The 17,828-nt window shown below is 52.8% G+C and overlaps 11 protein-coding genes across 11 annotated transcripts; 8 read left to right on the forward strand and 3 right to left on the reverse strand.

Moving 5' to 3' along the window:
- Positions 1 to 220: 220 nt before the first annotated feature.
- COCMIDRAFT_8246 (uncharacterized protein) lies at positions 221 to 581 on the forward strand (the record flags this gene model as incomplete). Its single annotated transcript, XM_007693151.1, has 2 exons — positions 221 to 355; positions 417 to 581. 2 exons carry the CDS (start codon positions 221 to 223, stop codon positions 579 to 581), a joined length of 300 nt encoding a protein of 99 aa, XP_007691341.1.
- Positions 582 to 1,478: 897 nt separating this feature from the next.
- Positions 1,479 to 3,354, forward strand: COCMIDRAFT_8247 (uncharacterized protein; the record flags this gene model as incomplete). Its single annotated transcript, XM_007693152.1, has 3 exons — positions 1,479 to 1,679; positions 1,737 to 1,992; positions 2,054 to 3,354. The coding sequence occupies 3 exons, from the start codon at positions 1,479 to 1,481 to the stop codon at positions 3,352 to 3,354; spliced, it is 1,758 nt and encodes a 585-aa protein (XP_007691342.1).
- Positions 3,355 to 3,477: 123 nt separating this feature from the next.
- On the reverse strand, positions 3,478 to 4,180 carry COCMIDRAFT_39783 (uncharacterized protein; the record flags this gene model as incomplete). Its single annotated transcript, XM_007693166.1, has 3 exons — positions 3,478 to 3,797; positions 3,856 to 4,017; positions 4,096 to 4,180. The coding sequence occupies 3 exons, from the start codon at positions 4,178 to 4,180 to the stop codon at positions 3,478 to 3,480; spliced, it is 567 nt and encodes a 188-aa protein (XP_007691356.1).
- A 651-nt stretch (positions 4,181 to 4,831) lies between these two features.
- On the forward strand, positions 4,832 to 5,400 carry COCMIDRAFT_8249 (uncharacterized protein; the record flags this gene model as incomplete). Its single annotated transcript, XM_007693153.1, has 2 exons — positions 4,832 to 4,838; positions 4,886 to 5,400. 2 exons carry the CDS (start codon positions 4,832 to 4,834, stop codon positions 5,398 to 5,400), a joined length of 522 nt encoding a protein of 173 aa, XP_007691343.1.
- A 758-nt stretch (positions 5,401 to 6,158) lies between these two features.
- On the forward strand, positions 6,159 to 8,252 carry COCMIDRAFT_104352 (uncharacterized protein; the record flags this gene model as incomplete). Its single annotated transcript, XM_007693171.1, has 1 exon — positions 6,159 to 8,252. The coding sequence occupies one exon, from the start codon at positions 6,159 to 6,161 to the stop codon at positions 8,250 to 8,252; it is 2,094 nt and encodes a 697-aa protein (XP_007691361.1).
- Positions 8,253 to 8,762: 510 nt separating this feature from the next.
- Positions 8,763 to 9,804, forward strand: COCMIDRAFT_104320 (uncharacterized protein; the record flags this gene model as incomplete). Its single annotated transcript, XM_007693172.1, has 2 exons — positions 8,763 to 8,891; positions 9,067 to 9,804. 2 exons carry the CDS (start codon positions 8,763 to 8,765, stop codon positions 9,802 to 9,804), a joined length of 867 nt encoding a protein of 288 aa, XP_007691362.1.
- A 609-nt stretch (positions 9,805 to 10,413) lies between these two features.
- COCMIDRAFT_104368 (iron reductase domain protein) lies at positions 10,414 to 11,835 on the reverse strand (the record flags this gene model as incomplete). The annotated part of the gene is made up of 3 exons (XM_007693173.1): positions 10,414 to 11,333; positions 11,402 to 11,737; positions 11,790 to 11,835. 3 exons carry the CDS (start codon positions 11,833 to 11,835, stop codon positions 10,414 to 10,416), a joined length of 1,302 nt encoding a protein of 433 aa, XP_007691363.1.
- A 2,935-nt stretch (positions 11,836 to 14,770) lies between these two features.
- COCMIDRAFT_72223 (uncharacterized protein) lies at positions 14,771 to 14,965 on the forward strand (the record flags this gene model as incomplete). The annotated part of the gene is made up of 1 exon (XM_007693174.1): positions 14,771 to 14,965. A coding segment is annotated over one exon (195 nt), but the record flags the coding sequence as incomplete, so codon positions are not given.
- A 2-nt stretch (positions 14,966 to 14,967) lies between these two features.
- COCMIDRAFT_46078 (uncharacterized protein) lies at positions 14,968 to 15,549 on the reverse strand (the record flags this gene model as incomplete). Its single annotated transcript, XM_007693175.1, has 3 exons — positions 14,968 to 14,997; positions 15,049 to 15,282; positions 15,481 to 15,549. Coding segments are annotated over 3 exons (333 nt in total), but the record flags the coding sequence as incomplete, so codon positions are not given.
- A 135-nt stretch (positions 15,550 to 15,684) lies between these two features.
- On the forward strand, positions 15,685 to 16,741 carry COCMIDRAFT_8253 (uncharacterized protein; the record flags this gene model as incomplete). Its single annotated transcript, XM_007693154.1, has 5 exons — positions 15,685 to 15,698; positions 15,803 to 15,874; positions 15,960 to 15,994; positions 16,050 to 16,127; positions 16,209 to 16,741. The coding sequence occupies 5 exons, from the start codon at positions 15,685 to 15,687 to the stop codon at positions 16,739 to 16,741; spliced, it is 732 nt and encodes a 243-aa protein (XP_007691344.1).
- Positions 16,742 to 16,774: 33 nt separating this feature from the next.
- COCMIDRAFT_8254 (uncharacterized protein) lies at positions 16,775 to 17,101 on the forward strand (the record flags this gene model as incomplete). Its single annotated transcript, XM_007693155.1, has 1 exon — positions 16,775 to 17,101. The coding sequence occupies one exon, from the start codon at positions 16,775 to 16,777 to the stop codon at positions 17,099 to 17,101; it is 327 nt and encodes a 108-aa protein (XP_007691345.1).
- Positions 17,102 to 17,828: the final 727 nt, after the last annotated feature.

Genomic DNA, 17,828 nt, shown 5'->3' on the forward strand with positions numbered 1-17,828 from the left:
GACGCGGCATGTTCCGGGCAGCAGCTGTGCGAGCTTTTGCGGACCGGCAGCAGCAACACCACCACCACGAAACCTCCCGCGACCGCAACGCCATCATCGCTCATCTCCCGGGGCTTGCAAGACCTGATCCAGTGCGTTAACTGTCCCTCTGGAAAGCTCCAGCACCGCCATTGGACCCCCGCAGCAGCGCGCTGACCCACAACAGCCCAGATAGCCCATCATGAACGCCCGTTTCCTCCGTCCCTTTGCCAGGGCTGCCTTCCGCGCCCCCACGGCTGTCCGCCCCGCCGCTATGGCACGCCCTGCTCTCGTCGCCAGCCAGACCAAGAAGACCGAGGTCAGCCCACAGCAGATGGTGAGAATGGCCCCTAGTTGATTGCGCGGGGAGTGTTGGGAAACTGACTATTGGATAATAGACCGTCCTTAAGTCTGCCATGCCCCAGCTCATCCCCTTCTTCTTCGTCAACGAGACCACCGTGGCCTTTATCCTCCTGCCATCGCTCATCTACGTCTTCTCCAAGTACATCCTGCCCCAGCGCGTGCGCCTGTTCGCTGCCCGCCTCTTCATCAGCAAGTTGTAAGCGAGGATTGTCGAATTGAAGCAAAGGGCACATATACAGGGCGAGAGAAAGCCAAGGATGTCCATGTACCAGTAGTGGGAATATGCTTGTAGACAAATCAATGGCATTGCACGGAGAGGGACTGCATTTCTATCTGGCATACTTACTGAGCAATTATGTTGTTTTTGACAAGGTAGAATGACAAGATTCAGTGTTTCTCGCTGTATGCCGACAAAGAGTGTGAGAAAAGTGACATGTGAATGTATAACAGACCATGGACAAGACGAGGAGATGGGGTGACGTGATGCACTTATGATGTCCATTGCGTATGTGGTTCAAGACGTGCCGAACGAGACAATAGTCTCATAAGAGCGAAGATCACATGTCGCATGCTGCAAATGGGCTGAGCCTAGAGTAGTCCTATGCAGGTACAATGTTGGAATAGAGAGGAGAATACATGTATTTATCGATAACAGCGGGGCACCTTCCCTTCTTGGGCGTTAACTCTTCAGCACATCCACCGCACCTTCCCTCCAAATCAAAAGGCCGAGACGGTGTTGATAGATGTCGAACCGCCAAAAGAGTAATACCAATAGCGGCACAAGTGCAGGGTTCTAGTAGAATCACTACCGATAACCGACTGAATGCTGTCGGCAGATATCCGAGTGTTTCCGTTGGACGAGAGGGGGGCTGGATGGCACTCCCCCCCAATCGACAACGTCATGCCAGCCCTCAGGGTCCAGCGCCGGCGATAAAACCGCCCTTGGCTGTCTAAATATGCCGTATTATGGCCCTGAGCCGCAAGTCCAACATGGCTCAACTCTCTGCTTACCTTCTTGTTACAGATTGCATGGACATTCACCGATGCTGCCAGCCCTGTGATGTGTCCGCGTGGTTCTCATCTTGGCAGCCGACAGAATGTCCGACGTCGAGGCATACGAGCTCACCGAGGCTCCTGCTTCACGAGCGACAGCCAGCGCAATGTCGACGGATGAGCTACAAGACGACCAGCCCACGATAGAGTCGCGTCTGCACAAGAGAACCCTTCTCAAGCTTGATTTCCTCCTGCTTCCCTTTCTGGCCCTCTTCTTTCTCTTCAACGCGCTCGACAAGACGAATGTATGCTCCCATGCATGTGCTCATCCACTACAACAACACATACTGATATCCAACTAGATTGGAAATGCAGAGTCTGCCCACTTTACCAAAGATGTTGGACTGAACAAGGACGCGCTGAACACGTCCGTCGCTCTCTTCTTCGCCTTCTTCGTCAGTCTACAGCCGCTTGGCGCCGCCCTGGGAAGGAGATTTGGCATGGTACTTTGGGTACCGTCATGCATGCTTGTATGGGGCGTTTCCACTGCCCTGCATGCTTGGATACGACACAAGTGGCAGCTGTACACTTTGCGCATACTCATTGGTGTCCTCGAAGGTACGTGGGCTCATTCCACCCCGTGCGTCCCGCCAGCATTAGGAGCTGACATTATACCTAGCCGGCTTCTATCCCGTTACCGTTACCTACCTGTCCCTCTTCTACACGCGCTTCGAATTCGGGAGACGCCTGTCGTTCTTCTATGGCCAGGCAGCCGTGGGTGGTGCTCTTGGGGGGCTGCTAAGCTACCTGGTATTCTCGCAATTTGGCGCAGACCGTCAGGATGCAAAGACGGGATATAAGCCCTGGCAGGTACTTTTTCTCTTGGAAGGATGCCTCACCGTAGTTGTCGCTATTGCTGGATACTTCTGGTTACCACATAGCGCAGACACGGCCTGGTTTCTTGCATCCGAAGAGCGCAAGTACGCCTGCACACGCGTTATCCAGGACAGAGATATACAAAACTCGTCAGATGAAACACGCAAAGATGACTTGGAACCCGAGGAAGGGCACGACGACGAATCTCGTGATCTTTTGCAGCCATCGAAGCGCTCGGCTGCCGCAAATGTGCAGGGACAGCAGCTGGTCGACGACCGTGGACTCACGCCCCAAGACGTAGTATCTGCAATCTTCAACACCAAGATCTGGCACATTCTGGCATGCAACATTCTTGCTGCTGTTCCTGTCTATGCCTTTTCTATCTTCCTTCCACTGGTCCTCGCTCCGTTGACCGAGAACAAGGATCCTGCCTTGGTCAATCTGCTTACTGTGCCACCCCATTTCTGCGGCGCTGTCACACTCTACTTGTTTGCTACATATAGCGATAAGCAGCGCATACGGCTTAAACCGGTCCTCGCTGGCCTGCTCATTATGGCTTTGGGGTTGGTCTTGGTCGTACTGTTCCCGATTTCATGGGTGATACCTCGCTATGTGGCTCTCGTCATTCTCCTCTCGGGTACTTATGTGGCATCTCCGCTCACCGTTGCCTGGATATCTGGTAATACACCTTCACCGGGCAAACGTGCAATGCTTCTTGGCATTAATGGCTGGGGAAATATGGCTGGTGTCATCTCGGCTCTTCTCTTCAAGCCAAAGTATGCTGATGACGGCTACATTGTACCTCTTTGGTGGACGCTATTTTGCGTAGCTCTCTCGGCCACAGGGTATGTGTTATTATACATAAGACTAAAAAGGGAGAATGAGGCACGCAGTATGATCCTGCGCGAGTGGACCGAAGATGAAATCGAATTGGAAAGGCTTGAAGGCAGAGGACCGTCACCACAACAGGGTCAGTGGCTTCAAAGAGCCGCTGCTGTAACCAAGTCGATCAGACTGCTCAACTGGCTTACAGGTTGGCTCGAGCGAGCTGCAAGGCCTACTCGAGAGGGCGACGATAGAATTACGTTTGTATATGGCTTATGAGATGCGCAGGACAAAATGCATATACGATTGAATTCGATTTACTCTTTAAACCCATGTCGCAATCATTCGAACTCTGCCATTTGCTGCTTTTACTCATTTTTCTATAACCTGTTTGCTCCGCTCTTAATGGCCATAACCCCCAAATTTCACGACCTCCCTCTTGCTTGCTGCTGCAAGCACAGCACATACAGCGCCCACACCTACTAGCAATGTTCTCGCCATATTAAGCGTGGCCCACCGATCCATCAGCTCATGCACCGTCTCAGCTTGGGCAGCATTTGCCTCGGCAGCCTTGTCTTCCAGCGAGGCGGATTCAAGCTCTTCTTTCTTAGCCATGAGCTTCGCATTTGTGGGTGCAATGACGAGCAGTGTAAAAGGTACAATACTGGGAAGAAGAATAGTAGAAGCAAGGTTCAGACGGAAAGCCGTCGAGCTAGGGTCTTCTGTTCAACTGCGTCAGTCGATCCATGTCCTAACTGGTAGAATGTTCAAGCGACGCACGGTTGTAAGCAACACACCCCGTCGCTAGAGCCGAAAGGATAGCAAGTGGTCGGGCAATTGCTCCGCCTCGGGTAAAGATTGAGTACCATTGCTTGACAGCAAGGGGAGCAGGCGCTTCCATGGCCGTGTGTATACCGACAAGGGAGAGGCATGTGTTACTTCCTGTACTTTGGTTCAGTCTCATTATTTCCAAGGTTCATCATGCCCGCATGAGATATATCCAGGGGAGGGGCAGTTTACCAAATAAGAACATGCTCGCTGTAATGCCTACCGTCTGAGCAACTACCATGCCCATAGGCGTCTTTTGTGTGAGAATATTATCCATTTTGTGAAATGGGTGTGTAGAAGGACAGAATGTTGATTTTTTTGTCTTTTTCACTTCAAAGCATGTTGGCCTAATTTGTAGCTCTTGTGTTCTTGCTATCACAATAGTGGAGTTTGGTAGGCCTGACGCGCAACGTCAGTGCACCATGCACCATTTCCCCGCGGGCTCCGGTCGCATTCAGCGCAATCCGTTGCTCCGAGCAGCAACGCTCCATGTGGCAGAATGGTAGTGAAAAGCTTGCAAAGCTTGTGAGGCTTAGCAGACTCTGGAATATCACGGCCCTCCGCAGTGGCCGCTCAGTGTCCATGAATACGATGCGTGTTTCGAGTGCATGCTGATGTCATCTTGGAGTGTTGCAGTATTGCCGTCGGGACATGTCGAGACAGGTCGCTTGTTTGCCATGAAACCATTAGAGCATCAACACGACCCAACCTGACTTTGTCTAATAAGTGTCGGACTTGCATCCGAGTATTTATTTTCCCCTGCTCATAAGCAATTCTTGCCAGATAAGACCAACGACTAGCCCAGTGCACAGCTAAACTCGTCTCCGAGGCATACGTAGAACAATCACAGTACTTACATCCACCTACCAAACTACTTTCACGAAGCACATCTCGAACATCCTAGATACCCCTGAAAAACCTCTCTACCATGTTTTGTAAGTCGTCTGCTCACACCGCTTTGCGATTGTGCTTACGAGTTCAGCTCTAAATACTACGGCGACCCTGCGCAACGTGACACATCTCCCACGCTCAATAAGCTATGCACAAGCTGTGGAACAGCTTCATAACCATGAATTGCTCATTCGCCTCGACCCCGAATATGTGTCGCACGAGACCCTGCCGTCAGACCCGGCTACACCGGAGGCCAAGATATATAAGATAACAGACCATATGAATGCGCTTCCAGCTGGGCTGTGGGATACAAAAGTGACATTTGAAGCACATATGACGGACCTGGAGGATGGAATACTATGGCTCATCAAGGCGCCATTGGGACTGACGCAGAAGACTACATGGAGGTGCTTGAGGACGGAGAGTTTAGGACAAGGGGACAAAGGAGCCAGTGAGGAAGAGGGAGAGTGGAGCCTAGTTGAGGATGTGGAGATCAAGGCGAACCGGATGCTGGTGAACACGGTCAAAGGGAAATGCGAGGATAATTGGCGAGGCACACATGGCAGGTTTTTGGCGCAGTTGAAGGAGAAGGTCGGTGCAGCGTAGGGCTTGGTAGCTTCTACCAGTGTAGTATACCTATGTATGTAATGATTAGATGTGCATTCCGGTATCCTTCAAGAAACAAGCCGTTGTAACCAGCGTACCAAGACTTGCACTTGCTGCACTGTGCGGACACGCAGAAACGATGCGCCTTTATTCGTCCAGATGCATAAAACCACGCAATATGCGGCTGCAGAGACACAATCTACTCTACTTGGTCTGGTTGCCAAGACAAGGAGAGACCCTGCATAATGCTACCATGCGCAGGGCCGACGAGTGATTGGATGGTAGGCAGATGGGAACCGCGGCCTCGGATCAAACTGGAATAGAGACAGTCGTCTCCCGGGATATGGCAGGGCCATGGGAATCATCAAGGCCATCTTGTGCTCACGCGACGGTGGGTTGGGGGGGTCAAGCGACCAAATGCCCCCCATCGGAGGTGCGCTGGTGGCATGTGGGCTGTGCACGTGCGCTGGGCCAATCGGGCTTGGGGCGGCTCACAGGTCGGCGGACGTGCACCTGCGATAAGCCGGATAAGACACGCCCGCCATACACGGGCCAGCTCCCCCCGCCTTTCTAGACGGTGGCGGGACCCTTCCAGTCTCCCCCCCAGTCAGCATTCCGCCATCCGCGCCCATCAAAAGAAGCCCAGCCTGCCCAACCACCGGGGCCGGCTTCAGCTCGCTCCTATTTTATTTTTTTCCCTTTTTTTCCCCAAAGCCTCTCCTCGCTGGCCAGCGTGTATCCCTTGTTGACGCGCCGCCATGGAACCAGTCTCCATCGATGCCGTGGTCGTCGACCACAGCGACATACAGCCAATACCCAGCATCCCTCCCACGGAACCCATGGCCATGGAGCAGCCCAAGCTGAAAGGGAGGCAGCGCCTGCTCAATGGACTCCACCGCATGGGCTCCTCTCCAAGCCTCGCCGGGTTTGGCAGGGCCCGCTCGCAGAGCCTGAGAAGCGGAGGCAAGGCTTCAATGTCCTGTGTCTCCCTGGCCTCACCAGGCTCGCCCTATGGTACCTCATTTGGCAGCTCATACTCGTCCGAGCTATCCAACGGCTTTTCAACCGCTCCCACCTCGGTCGCCAACAGCCCTCCTGGCACGCCATTCTGGGACGAGAGAACCCGTCTACGCATGAAGACTCCCGAGACTCCGTCGTCGGTCCCCCTGCCGTCCTCCCGCCGGCCCTTCACAAGAGACGGGCTCGAGGCTGAGAGCGACTATTTCTCCCGCCCCGTCCGCAAGTTGCAGAAACGGGCCAACTTCAACTTTTGGCAGCAAATGCCCGCCGAGATCCGTATACAGATTCTCCGATATCTCGAGCCAAAGGAGGTTGTGCGCTGTTCGCGCGTCTGTAAATCATGGTACACCATGTGCTTTGACGGCCAGCTTTGGAGCGACCTTGATACCACCAAGTTTTATCGCGACATTTCAGCCAATGCTTTGGTCAATATCATTACTTCGGCTGGCCCGTTCGTCAAGGATTTGAACCTGCGAGGCTGTGTCCAGCTGAGGGAACACTGGGCCAAAGACGGCTTCATTGAGTCTTGCCAGAACCTGGAGAACTTTTCACTACAAGGTTGCCGAATTGACCGCGCGTCAATTCACTGTTTCTTACTTCAGAACAGCCGTCTCGTACACGTCAACCTATCTGGTCTTGCAGGCGCGACGAATGCAGCCATGAAGATTCTCGGTGGGCACTGTCCCAAGGTCGAGGTTCTCAATATCTCATGGTGCAACAACATTGATAACCGAGGGCTCAAGAAGGTGGTTGAAGGATGTCCGAAACTACGGGATATTAGGGCTGGCGAAGTAAGAGGCTGGGACGATGTTGATCTCATGGCCGAGCTGTTCAAGCGGAACACATTGGAAAGACTTGACTTGAAGAACTGTGATAGTCTTAGTGACGAATCACTGGCGGCTTTGATCGAAGGCGTGGACCAAGAGATCGACATTCTCACTGACCGACCAATTGTCCCGCCTAGGAAATTTAAGCACTTGAACCTTACCCGCTGTCGCAGCATCACCGATACTAGCCTAAAGACCTTGGTCAACAATGTCCCGTTCCTAGAGGGTCTTCAAGTCTCCAAGTGCGGAGGATTGACCGACGATGGCTTGCAAAGTTTACTGCCCACCCTCCCCGTTCTCACCCACCTGGATATCGAGGAGATTGACACGCTGACGAATGAAGTCCTAAAGACACTTGCTGAGTCCCCATGTGCATCGCACTTGAAGCACCTGTGCATTTCATATTGCGAGAACCTAGGTGATTCTGGTATGCTACCCGTTCTCAAGGCGTGCCCTCGACTCGCGTCACTGGAGATGGACAACACACGCATTTCTGATCTTGTCTTGGCTGAAGCTGCCTCTGGATTGCGCAATCGCAACAAGAGCGGCCGTGGTCTTGCACATTCTGAGCGTCCTGAAGTGGGTCTTCGCATCGAGGCATACGATTGTTCCAACGTCACGTGGACTGGTGTTCGCGAAGTCCTTTCCCGAAACGCAGAAATCACCCGTCCTTCCTCCCGATCGGCTTCCAAAACCCCGACGTATCCACGTGAGATTATCAAGCTCAAATGCTTTCACAACTGGCAACCAACTGTTGAAGAACACACCAAGCGCGTCTTGCGAGGTGACTTTGCCGCTGCTGCACGTCTGGAACGTAAGTGGGCTGATTGGATGATGATGAATGAAGAAGCTGGTGTTGGCGGCGCGGGAGCGAGGCGGCGGCGGAGACGAGCGCGAGAGGCGCAAATGATGCATGCTGATGAAGAAGAAGGCGGCGCAGGTGCGACAGGCATCGGCCGTCGTCGACGTGCACGAAGTGGCCCTGGTGGTTGCACTGTGATGTGAAGGGTATGTCTGAGTTCACTGTTTGAGGTATGTGATGGTATTGATCTGAGACCATGGCCGGATCGGGCCCGGTTGTTGGATCAATCAAGTGCATGTTTGAACTTTTACACATATGGTTGTAGGTTTCGCCCCAGGAGTTTTTGGGAGGGGTTTCATTACTATTAACTGGATGCATTGCTTGGAGTTTAGATGATTTAGATTCATGGCGCAAGCAACGAAGATGGCTGCGAGCCTGAGCCGTTACTGAATTGATTGCACGGGTGCAACATTCAACTTCAACAATAGACTACAGGTTTGGATTATTGTTTTTAAGCTATCTAGTCTAATTATATCATGAATTGGAGACCGGCCCTGTCCTGTAAATCACGTGATGGACTAGTGGAGTTACGGTAGTGGTGCGATAGATTGCGACTACGTACCTCGTCTACGCGTCTTCTAGTCAACCAGCAACCGTGGAATTTTATACCAAGACTCCCGCCGCACTAACTGTTCAAGGCTAGTCCACTCAGAATGCCAGGCTCGGAATATTCCAATGCAAAGCAGAACGTAGAGGCTTTCCGCATTGCTGGTCTCCCGCCGGACTTTTACTACATTCCCAACTTCATTAGTGTTGAAGAGGAAACTTCCATCCTACAAAAGGTCAGTCTCCGTCAACTCCGAGATATTTGCTGCGAGCCGGCGAGAATGCAGTAATGACATCAATTGGCCTTATTGTTACCCCGCAACATACATACCCACCCCCAAAGTCCACTTTTATCCTGCATGTCTATGACCCGATATCCTCAACCAATCTGTAGATCTGACTCGTGTTCAGATCCCAGCTCAGCGATGGACGTACCTGTCTCACCGTCGCCTCCAAGCGGTTCCGTCTACACTAACTAAAAACAATACGCTACTGGCATCACCTTTACCCATCTACCTGACAACACCTATTATAGACCGCTTCCGGGATCTGGGCATCTTCGATCATACTCCGCACGAGCAGCCAAACCATGTACTGGTCAACGAGTACAAGCCCGGCCAGGGCATCATGCCGCATGAAGACGGCGACGCGTACGCACCCGTAGTCGCAACCGTCAGTCTTGGCGCCCCGATCTGTCTGGACATCCTACCCAAGCCCTCCGCCTCCGCCTCCGCCTCGGCAGCCGACGACGCAGACGTAACCACCAGTAATCACGCCCAGGAAAGTCATGACGAAGCCAAGAGCCTCTCCCCCGCTACTCCCACTCCCATTACTCCGAACATTATGATTACCACGCGCACGCTTCCGACCCGCATCTTCCAGGAACCGCGATCCCTGCTCGTCACGACGGGCTCTGCATACCGGCATGTCATGCATGGGATTGCGGAGTGTGAAACAGACGAGGGGATGTGTGAGGCGAGCGTGGCGAATTGGGATTTGCTGGGTGATAAGGCGATGCTGGAGGCCAACGGGGGAGTGAGTACCAGGGGCGTGAGGATTAGCTTGACGTACAGGGATGTGCTCAAGGTTAGTACGGCTGCGAGTAAGGTGCTGGGTGGTTTGGGGGGGAGCCGGCGGCGGGGAGGGTGAATGGGGTGGGGGTGGGGGCGAGTAAGTAAGATGATTGAGTGGAATATTGGGTTAGCGGGGCTATATAAGAACAAAAAAAAACGTGGTGTTGAATGATTTGAGCACGGAGATGGAGATGGTGATGATGATGGTTATTGTGCTGGCGGAAAAGGGGGTGTGGGCGACTCAAAATTGAGTACGAGTGTTGCGGTGTTTTGGTCGAGATGTTATCAGGCATATCCCTGGTAAAGATAATAAGTACATGATGCATGGGGAAAATCATGAGATCATTTTCGTCTGGGCGACAAACATGTGTCCAGCAGGGATATGATTATGCGAGCAAGTTTTGTTGCATATGGTCTATTTGAAATGTAGAGGAGGGAGTGATGAAGGATGGTTGGATACTTGGACAGTGAAGAGTGAAGGATCAAATGTCTCGAATTGGTGGTGGTGAATAGATTTCCTGGCATCACTCATGTAGACAAACACTGGAAGAAGTCGAGATTGTCAAGATTCATCTTGCATTATAAGCACTCTATACATTGTACCCTTTACGCCAGTTACCACTCTCCCATATCGTATGAAATTCTCAACGCATGCTGTCCTTAACAGTGACTACTCGTCCATCTCCTACTGTTGCTGCTTGTGGCCATAATGACCATTGATATCGACAGCAGTGCCATCAGAGTTGGCCCTCTCATCGGCGAGCTTGGATCCAGAGTGGGCAAGCGAGCTGCTCCTCCTCTTCTCGCCAATGACAATGGCACCAACCCATGCCAACCAGATAAGACCGGCAACAACACCGTAGACGATTTGGCCAGCGCGCGAGCTCAAGTTGGCGCATTGGGCTAGGCGGAGTCCAAAGCCACCGTTGAGGATACCAAGAGTGATGAAGATACGACCGACCCAGAGGTGAGCGTGCGACCAGATGGTGCGGCTCTGGACCTTCTTGAACATAACGTGGTGCATGTATCCGAGGAAGGGCATCAAGAAGAGAACACCAAGAAGAATCATACCGATGATGGCGTGGTATTCTTTTGTCTGCTTGAGACCGCGGGCGAGGTGGATACCAAGACCGGCGCCGGCAATGTAGATCATGTAGCCAAAGATCTGGAATGCGCCGTGCAACCAGACCATACCGGTCATGGAGACGAGACGAATGGCGATACCGCCAGTAGGGAAAACGATGACAAACGCAAAGGCAGAGAGGACGCCGTGGGCAATGAGCTTTTCGCGGCGGTTGGTGACGGCGCCGGTGGGGCGGATGGTTGTGATGCCGGAGTTGTTGTTGCCGGTGCTAGTGTTGCCATTGTTGTTGTTGGTGGTGGTGGTGCCAGTTGAGGTGGTGGCGATGAGGGGATTGACGCTAGAACCGCCCTTGGCTTGAGCAAAGTCCCAGTTGAAGACGCTGTGGTCCGAGTGCTGGCTAATTTGGGCTGAAGTGTCGTCGGTGTTCTTGGGTCCGCCGGAGTTTTGGAAGGCGTAGATCCAGTTGCCGCTTCCGGACTTGAAGTCCATGGTACCTCCTGACCAGCTGTTGCAGTTTGAGCCTATATTTACTGTTAGCAAAGAAGATTCTTTGGGTCTGCTTTGAGCACATTCTAATATTGTGACCTACACTTTACGTTGGCAGTCATGACACCATTTGATACACCAGAGCCCTCGAGTAATGTGACTTGAGCGTTACGGTTGGAGGTTGGAGGTGAATAGCTGGTGGTGTGTCGGGGTGAGAGAGTGACGTTGTTTCCACTTGAGGATGTGTATACAACGAATATGTTGGAGTTGGCCATGCCGCGTCCCTGGCCAAGTGCAACCCACTCATAGCTGCTGGGTGCTTGGATCTGGAAGAAGATGTCTCCTGAGCCAGAGGAAGCTGTGCTCTGGGGAATGTTGAGCTTGAAGCAAACTCCTGTGGATGGGCAGACGTTTGCAACTTGAGCAGAGACGAAAGATGCTGAAGTGGGTCAGTATAATGGTCGAGGTGAATGGTCATGGGCAGTACGAACCCAATGCCGTGAGGCCAAAGGCTGATGCTCTTGTGAAGCCTCTCATGATCTTGAAGGATGCAATTGAATGTGAAGAAGCAATGAGAGAGGTGGGCCCAGTGGGTGGAGTAGGTCTGGGTGTATGGTGGGTAAGAGATGTTTCGTCTTGTAGTGATTTTGGAGGGCGTGAACCAAGAGCTTATAATCACTGATGAGATTACTGGCTATTTGGGACACGAAGAGATCCCAAGAGGGAGTGCTGACAAAAGAATGGGGCTACGCATGTGCTCTCAGGCTCTGCACTCTGTGGTCGGGCGGTTTGGTATAGGGCAGGCTCCGGGGGATGTACGCATAGCGGGCTGTGATTCGAGGATACAGGCCGGGGACGGCGGCTTTGCGGAGACCCGTGAGCTTGTGCTCGGGCTGTGTAAGAAGAGGTGAGGGAAAACAAGACAACAAGCAGCATGTCGGCGGTACGCGTCATGTCAAAGGAACCATGCGACTTGGCCCTGCCGCCCGGCGGTGGCTCGCGTGCAGGGCCAAAGAAGTAAGCAAGGCAAGTGGGTGGATGGCCAATGGGACAGCGGGTGTTTTGGACAATTGGAAGAAGAAAACGCCCGAAGCAGCGCGAAGCGAGGAGGCATGGGATGGTTTGGGATGGTTTAGGATGGTTTGGGGGTCGGGCCTGGCTGGGCTGGCTGGGCAGAGAGAGCGGACTGGGGGCTGACTGATGGATGACTACAGCCAAACAGGCCAAACAGCCACACAGGCCAAACAGCCAAACCCGCCGTCTTGGCCTTGGAGCCGTGTCTCCAAGTCCGCCATTGATGCTGCGCCTCTCTTATCATCGACTCCGCGCGTTCTTGCATCACCGTCAGGCTCAAAACACCACCGCTAGCATCATCATCATCATCGCCGCCGCCGTCGTCGTCACCGATCGATAGTCTCCCGATCCCAATATAGGCGCGTACACTATCTACTTACTGTACACACTCTGCGCTACCTGCCGCTGGCTGCCGCCGCCGCCTGTTCTTGGTGTTGATGGTCCGTGCCAAAGGCCGCCATTCTCCGCCATTCACCTCCTGCCTCTAACCGTCTCAAGTCCGTAGTACCACCACCACCACCATCACACCAGCCAACCCGTTGTCTTGCACTCCTGCACCGTTACCCTCAACACTTGCCAATTGGCACCCCCAGCTCTCCTTTTGCTGTAGTAATAGCTTGCTTTTTGGTCCCCATCCCTTCCCCGTTGCATCTGGCGTCGGATCTTCTCCGGTGTGCCTGCCAACGACTACTACCTCGATCAGCACCACCAAGTTCCCACCCCCCTTTCAACACCATCGGCGTCCCGCCAGCCCTTGGCCGATGGCCTATCTCAACCTCGACCCAGCCAAGTCCAACTATACACATGCTAAGCTTACAACTGTCTGCTCCCAAAAGTCCATCCTGTTTCTCGAGCCGCGTCACCCTGCAGCTGCTCGCTGCACTCTCGACTCCACCGTGGATGCGGGAAACGTTTCGGCACATAGTTATGCTTTTGCGCACAAGTCACCTCACATCTGACGTCTCCGCCAGCTCACGGCTACAACCACCTTCTCTTCTCGCAAACAAGTCCCCTTGTCAATGGGTGGTGTACCAACATGTACACATTTCCGCATGTACATTCCAAGCTTGGCTAAGAAAAAACGGTCCTATTGCGGCTATGAGCTTCATCCAGATCGACAACTGGGCGTTGCACCGCCCAGCGCCTCAGCTGAGATGATCCACGGCCCTATCTCGGTCAGCCCTAGAATTATTGCTGTCACTGGCAGACTGGCGCCGTTACCCTAGTCGTCGTCTATATACTAGTCCAACGACCTTGGAACTATAGGTCATCTCACCTGACCTAGCCACCTGCTTCGTCTAGAAAACCTACGTAAGTATCTATGCATGCAGTTAACTAAGTAACGGTCCATGTCCACATCCGCAGACCAATCCTCTCTTGCTTTCTTGAACAATTCGGCTTTGCTTTCTTGTCTGCAAGAATGTTACTACTTACACCGAGTTTGCATGTTTACAAGTACGCACGCCAGCATCTTAGTAGCATAGCCGATCGCTTTGATCATTGCAAACATCTCGTAATTGGTTCTTTTCTCCCCAATTTCCTTTTTCTTCGCCAACTTGCTTCTGCCCAAGTCTAGAAAGAAAGCACACTAGGATGGTGCTGGTTACTAACCAGCTTACCGCAGCTGCAGGGCTAGCCATGAGTCGTGGCGGACATTCGTCCGAAATTAACTTTCGTATGGCGGTGCTGCAAGGAACGCACAATGCCATAGGGTATAAAATATTGCATAAAAACAATCTACGGTGCCGAATACCCCGCGGCAACCGGATCGACTGTTCAACCGCTGGCATTCTTCCAAGATGACGGCAAATAACGCGAACACTTAACCTCGCGTCGGCCATTCCTGTTGCGCTCGGTGACACTACACATTACTGCTACCAATCGCATTCTACTTACAAGAACCGCGCTTTTCTTCCGATCCCATCAGGCGCTTTCCAAAACGCTCCGTTCTCCTCACAGATTTTTCATCCAGCCGACATCATCATCCTATCCATCCGGCAAAATTTAGAGTTTGTCGCAACGTGAGCAACGTGAGCAACGCCAACGTAGTCTACAAAGCAATTGCCGGTTTTTTTTGGTTCCAGTCTGCCCTGAGGCAACCTCTACAGCGTCCTATTTTGGGCTCACCTTGGCGCGACGCGTCTGGAGCTGCTGACATCGCACCTTTGGCGTTTCTCATCTTCAACAGTGTCGTCACAGTCCTGCCGTCCTAGTCGTGAGCGGTACAATCCGGTGTTCTTAGGATGCCTTTTGGCGACAGCATCACGAAAATGATCTGCTGGTCCAGGAAGTGTCTTCGGCCCCATGAATGAGAGAGTATAAATTTGGTCAAGAGTATTGGGATGGAAAACAACCACAGGTCCTGGGGTTACAACAGCAACAGCTAGACCTATTAAAGTTTTCGGCGTTGGGCCTGGCCAACAAGAATCAGCCGGCTGTGTGGTTGCATGCGATATCAGCCATAGTGATCATCATACATTTGGAGACTGATGATGTTGTACAACAGAACAAGGACGTCGCAGACATTATCGTTGCAATCGCCAAGTCAGTCAATGCCATGCGCACTTGGAGCCCTAATACGAAGATTGTCGTCCGGACATGACCGAGACCATGCAGATAGCCAGGCTCAAGTATCGGTGGGCGGCACCAACCATCGCTATTGAGTTCGGAATCTACAACTCTAGGATCTAAGAGGTTAACTATGGGATTGTTGCTTAGACACAAGGTCTGAACCAGATCGAGAGCCTTCTCTGGGTGGAAAACCAGCGTACAGACCTCGACGTAAACTCTAAGCTGAGGAAAGGTGTTGATGCAAACCATCCAGGGGATGCCAAGGCTGGCGACCAAGAGACGGTGAGGAGCAAATTTGCAGAGTATACTGTGCACGAGACGGAGGTGATCCAAGCGGAACTGGCGATCAATCTCTATGTACATAGATACATGTAGAATGTAGATATTATGTACAGATGGCACCACAGGTTTGCACTGCAGACATCATCAGAAAAGGCATTCTAGTAGTATTGCGCATGTGAGGTTTGAGAGGAAGGCGTGGTTGACAGCGTACATGGAGAATAAAGGTGAAAGGGGAAGACACGTGACCAGACGCACCGACAGAGCGCTAAAAGGGTCGTGGGGCAGCAGCCCAAAATGTCGAGCGGCCGATGAGCGAGGGCGCATCAACAAATAACAGCAATCTCGACGGCGACCATCTATCCATCCCCAAGCCTCTACACCCCTTACCCTCGCATGCTCTTAGCCCATCGCCGATCATCCAACAACATTGTCCCCGTCAACCATACTTAGATATACGCCATGGGAGAATCAAGGTACGCCCGTCCAAGTGGGGTTCAGGCTCCTGCCAGACACTCGTCACCCTGGGGGGCACGTCGCCCCATACGACAAACACGAACTGACAGAAACATGCGCGCAGACAAGAACTCGTCGCCTGGTTGAACAACCTTCTCCAGCTCAACATCACAAAGGTCGAACAATGCGGTACCGGGTACGTCTCCCGCTCACGATGCATCGAGCCGCCACAGCCTCGAGACGAGACACTTGGAAGCGCATATACTGATGGTTTGGCACAGAGCAGCATTATGCCAGGTCTTTGACAGCATATTCTGTAGGGATTCCAATCTGCTTGTCCTATCAATACCCTTAATCCTAACAGTGTGCAGATGATGTACCCATGAGCCGAGTCAAGTTCAACGCCAATACCGAGTATGCATACCTGCAAAACTTCAAGATATTACAGAGTATGTCATACATCCGCACCATGCCACCCCCTCCATAGATGATTGCTTTCACGCTGTCCTTGCCATGGCTAACCAAGCCAGACACGTTCGCCAAGCACCAGATCGACAAGCCCATCCGCGTCGAGTCACTGGTCAAGTGCAAGATGCAGGACAACCTCGAATTCCTCCAGTTTGTCAAGCAATACTGGGACCAGCACTTCCCTGGTCACGAGTACGACCCGGTTGCTCGCCGTAAGGGCCAAGGCGGTGTTTCCACTGGTGCCGCCCCCGCTTCCCGCGCTGCCACCACTGCCCGAAGAGCACCGGCTGCTAGTAACACTGCCGCTCCCCGAACACGTACTCCTCTCGCCTCTGGAGGGGGAGCTGCCTCTGCTGCGCTTCGCGAGGAGAACACTGCCCTCAAGGAGACTGTCACCGGCCTTGAGCGCGAGCGCGACTTCTACTTCAGCAAGCTTCGCGATATCGAACTCTTGATCCAACAAGCAATGGAGGCCGACCCCGAGCTCGAGAAGGATGAGGGTCTGCTTAAGCAAATCCAGACGATTCTCTACTCAACTGAGGAGGGCTTTGAGATTCCACCCGAGGCTGAGGGTGTCGAGGAGGAGACGTTCTAGCCGGGCGGTGGTCCTCCTGATGCCCCGGACAAGATGCGGAAGGAACTCAGACAGGTCATATTGGATGCTAAAGCGTTGTTGGAGGCGTCTGGAGGGTGTAGCTCCACTGGGGCTACTGGAGCTGCCAAAGTCAATAGACCCGCCAAAGATACTGACCCTGCAGACGCGACTGGATCTCGACAAGGCGGCAGAGTGCTGAGAGTGGCCGTGTTTACGGGATCTCCATCGTCTGCTTCATCTTATGCATCTGCAGGATCCACGGCATCTGTTGGATTGTTCACGCCTACCGACTCTCTAGAATCCATGTCATCTCCTCTGTCTGCCGAGTTTCCCGCGTCTCTGGAGAAGAACACGCTCTGATATGGGAAAGTCATGTTTGCATTTGGAAGCGCGAGCGAGGATACCACTTTCTGGGGGAGGGGGGGGGGGTCACTTCCTACTTTTCAAATGAGTTTATGAGTCGCATAAGATGTCGGTGCATAAGGAGTGGACAGTCGACGGTAGCACATGCTAATCATGTATTCCTTGCAATTCACCAGACGCAACAACAAGCGCCATCTCTTTTTTTTCTCATGTATAGTCGGCGCCTCGCACACCCGTACCGGGTGTCTCATAATACTCACTTCTTTTCACGCTTCTCTATTCAGTGTGCAATTTCAATGCTTGGTGCTGCGTTTATTCCTGGTGAGTTGAAACAAGGTAGGCGATTAGGCACTGCGCGGTTGAGGCGGGGGATGAGGTCCGCCGAGGTGAGTTAAGCTTAGCACTGGTACGGCAGTGTTATCTACCTCTTTCGACCTCGACCCGGTTGCGCTAGAGGATCCAGCATTGTCCGCCTCCCCATCAAAACACGCGGCACCAGTCAGTCGTCCGATTCCGGTCAGAGCCAGCGGCAATGACGAGCGAAGTCGAGATATACACCCACGTGTGCATCTCCGACCCCGCATTGCAGGCTACCCCTCCCTATAGCTCTGTAGCTAGCTAGCTCCGCGCGGGTGATGCTAGGATTCACGCGTTGTTATATATGCAGAGGGTGCTGTCCCTTTGTACCCTATCTATCCTCCTTTTCTAGCCTGTTCGTCCTGGG

Source organism: Bipolaris oryzae, assembly GCF_000523455.1.
Source record: "Bipolaris oryzae ATCC 44560 unplaced genomic scaffold scaffold_154, whole genome shotgun sequence".
In the NCBI taxonomy this organism is placed as follows: Eukaryota; Fungi; Ascomycota; class Dothideomycetes; order Pleosporales; family Pleosporaceae; genus Bipolaris; species Bipolaris oryzae.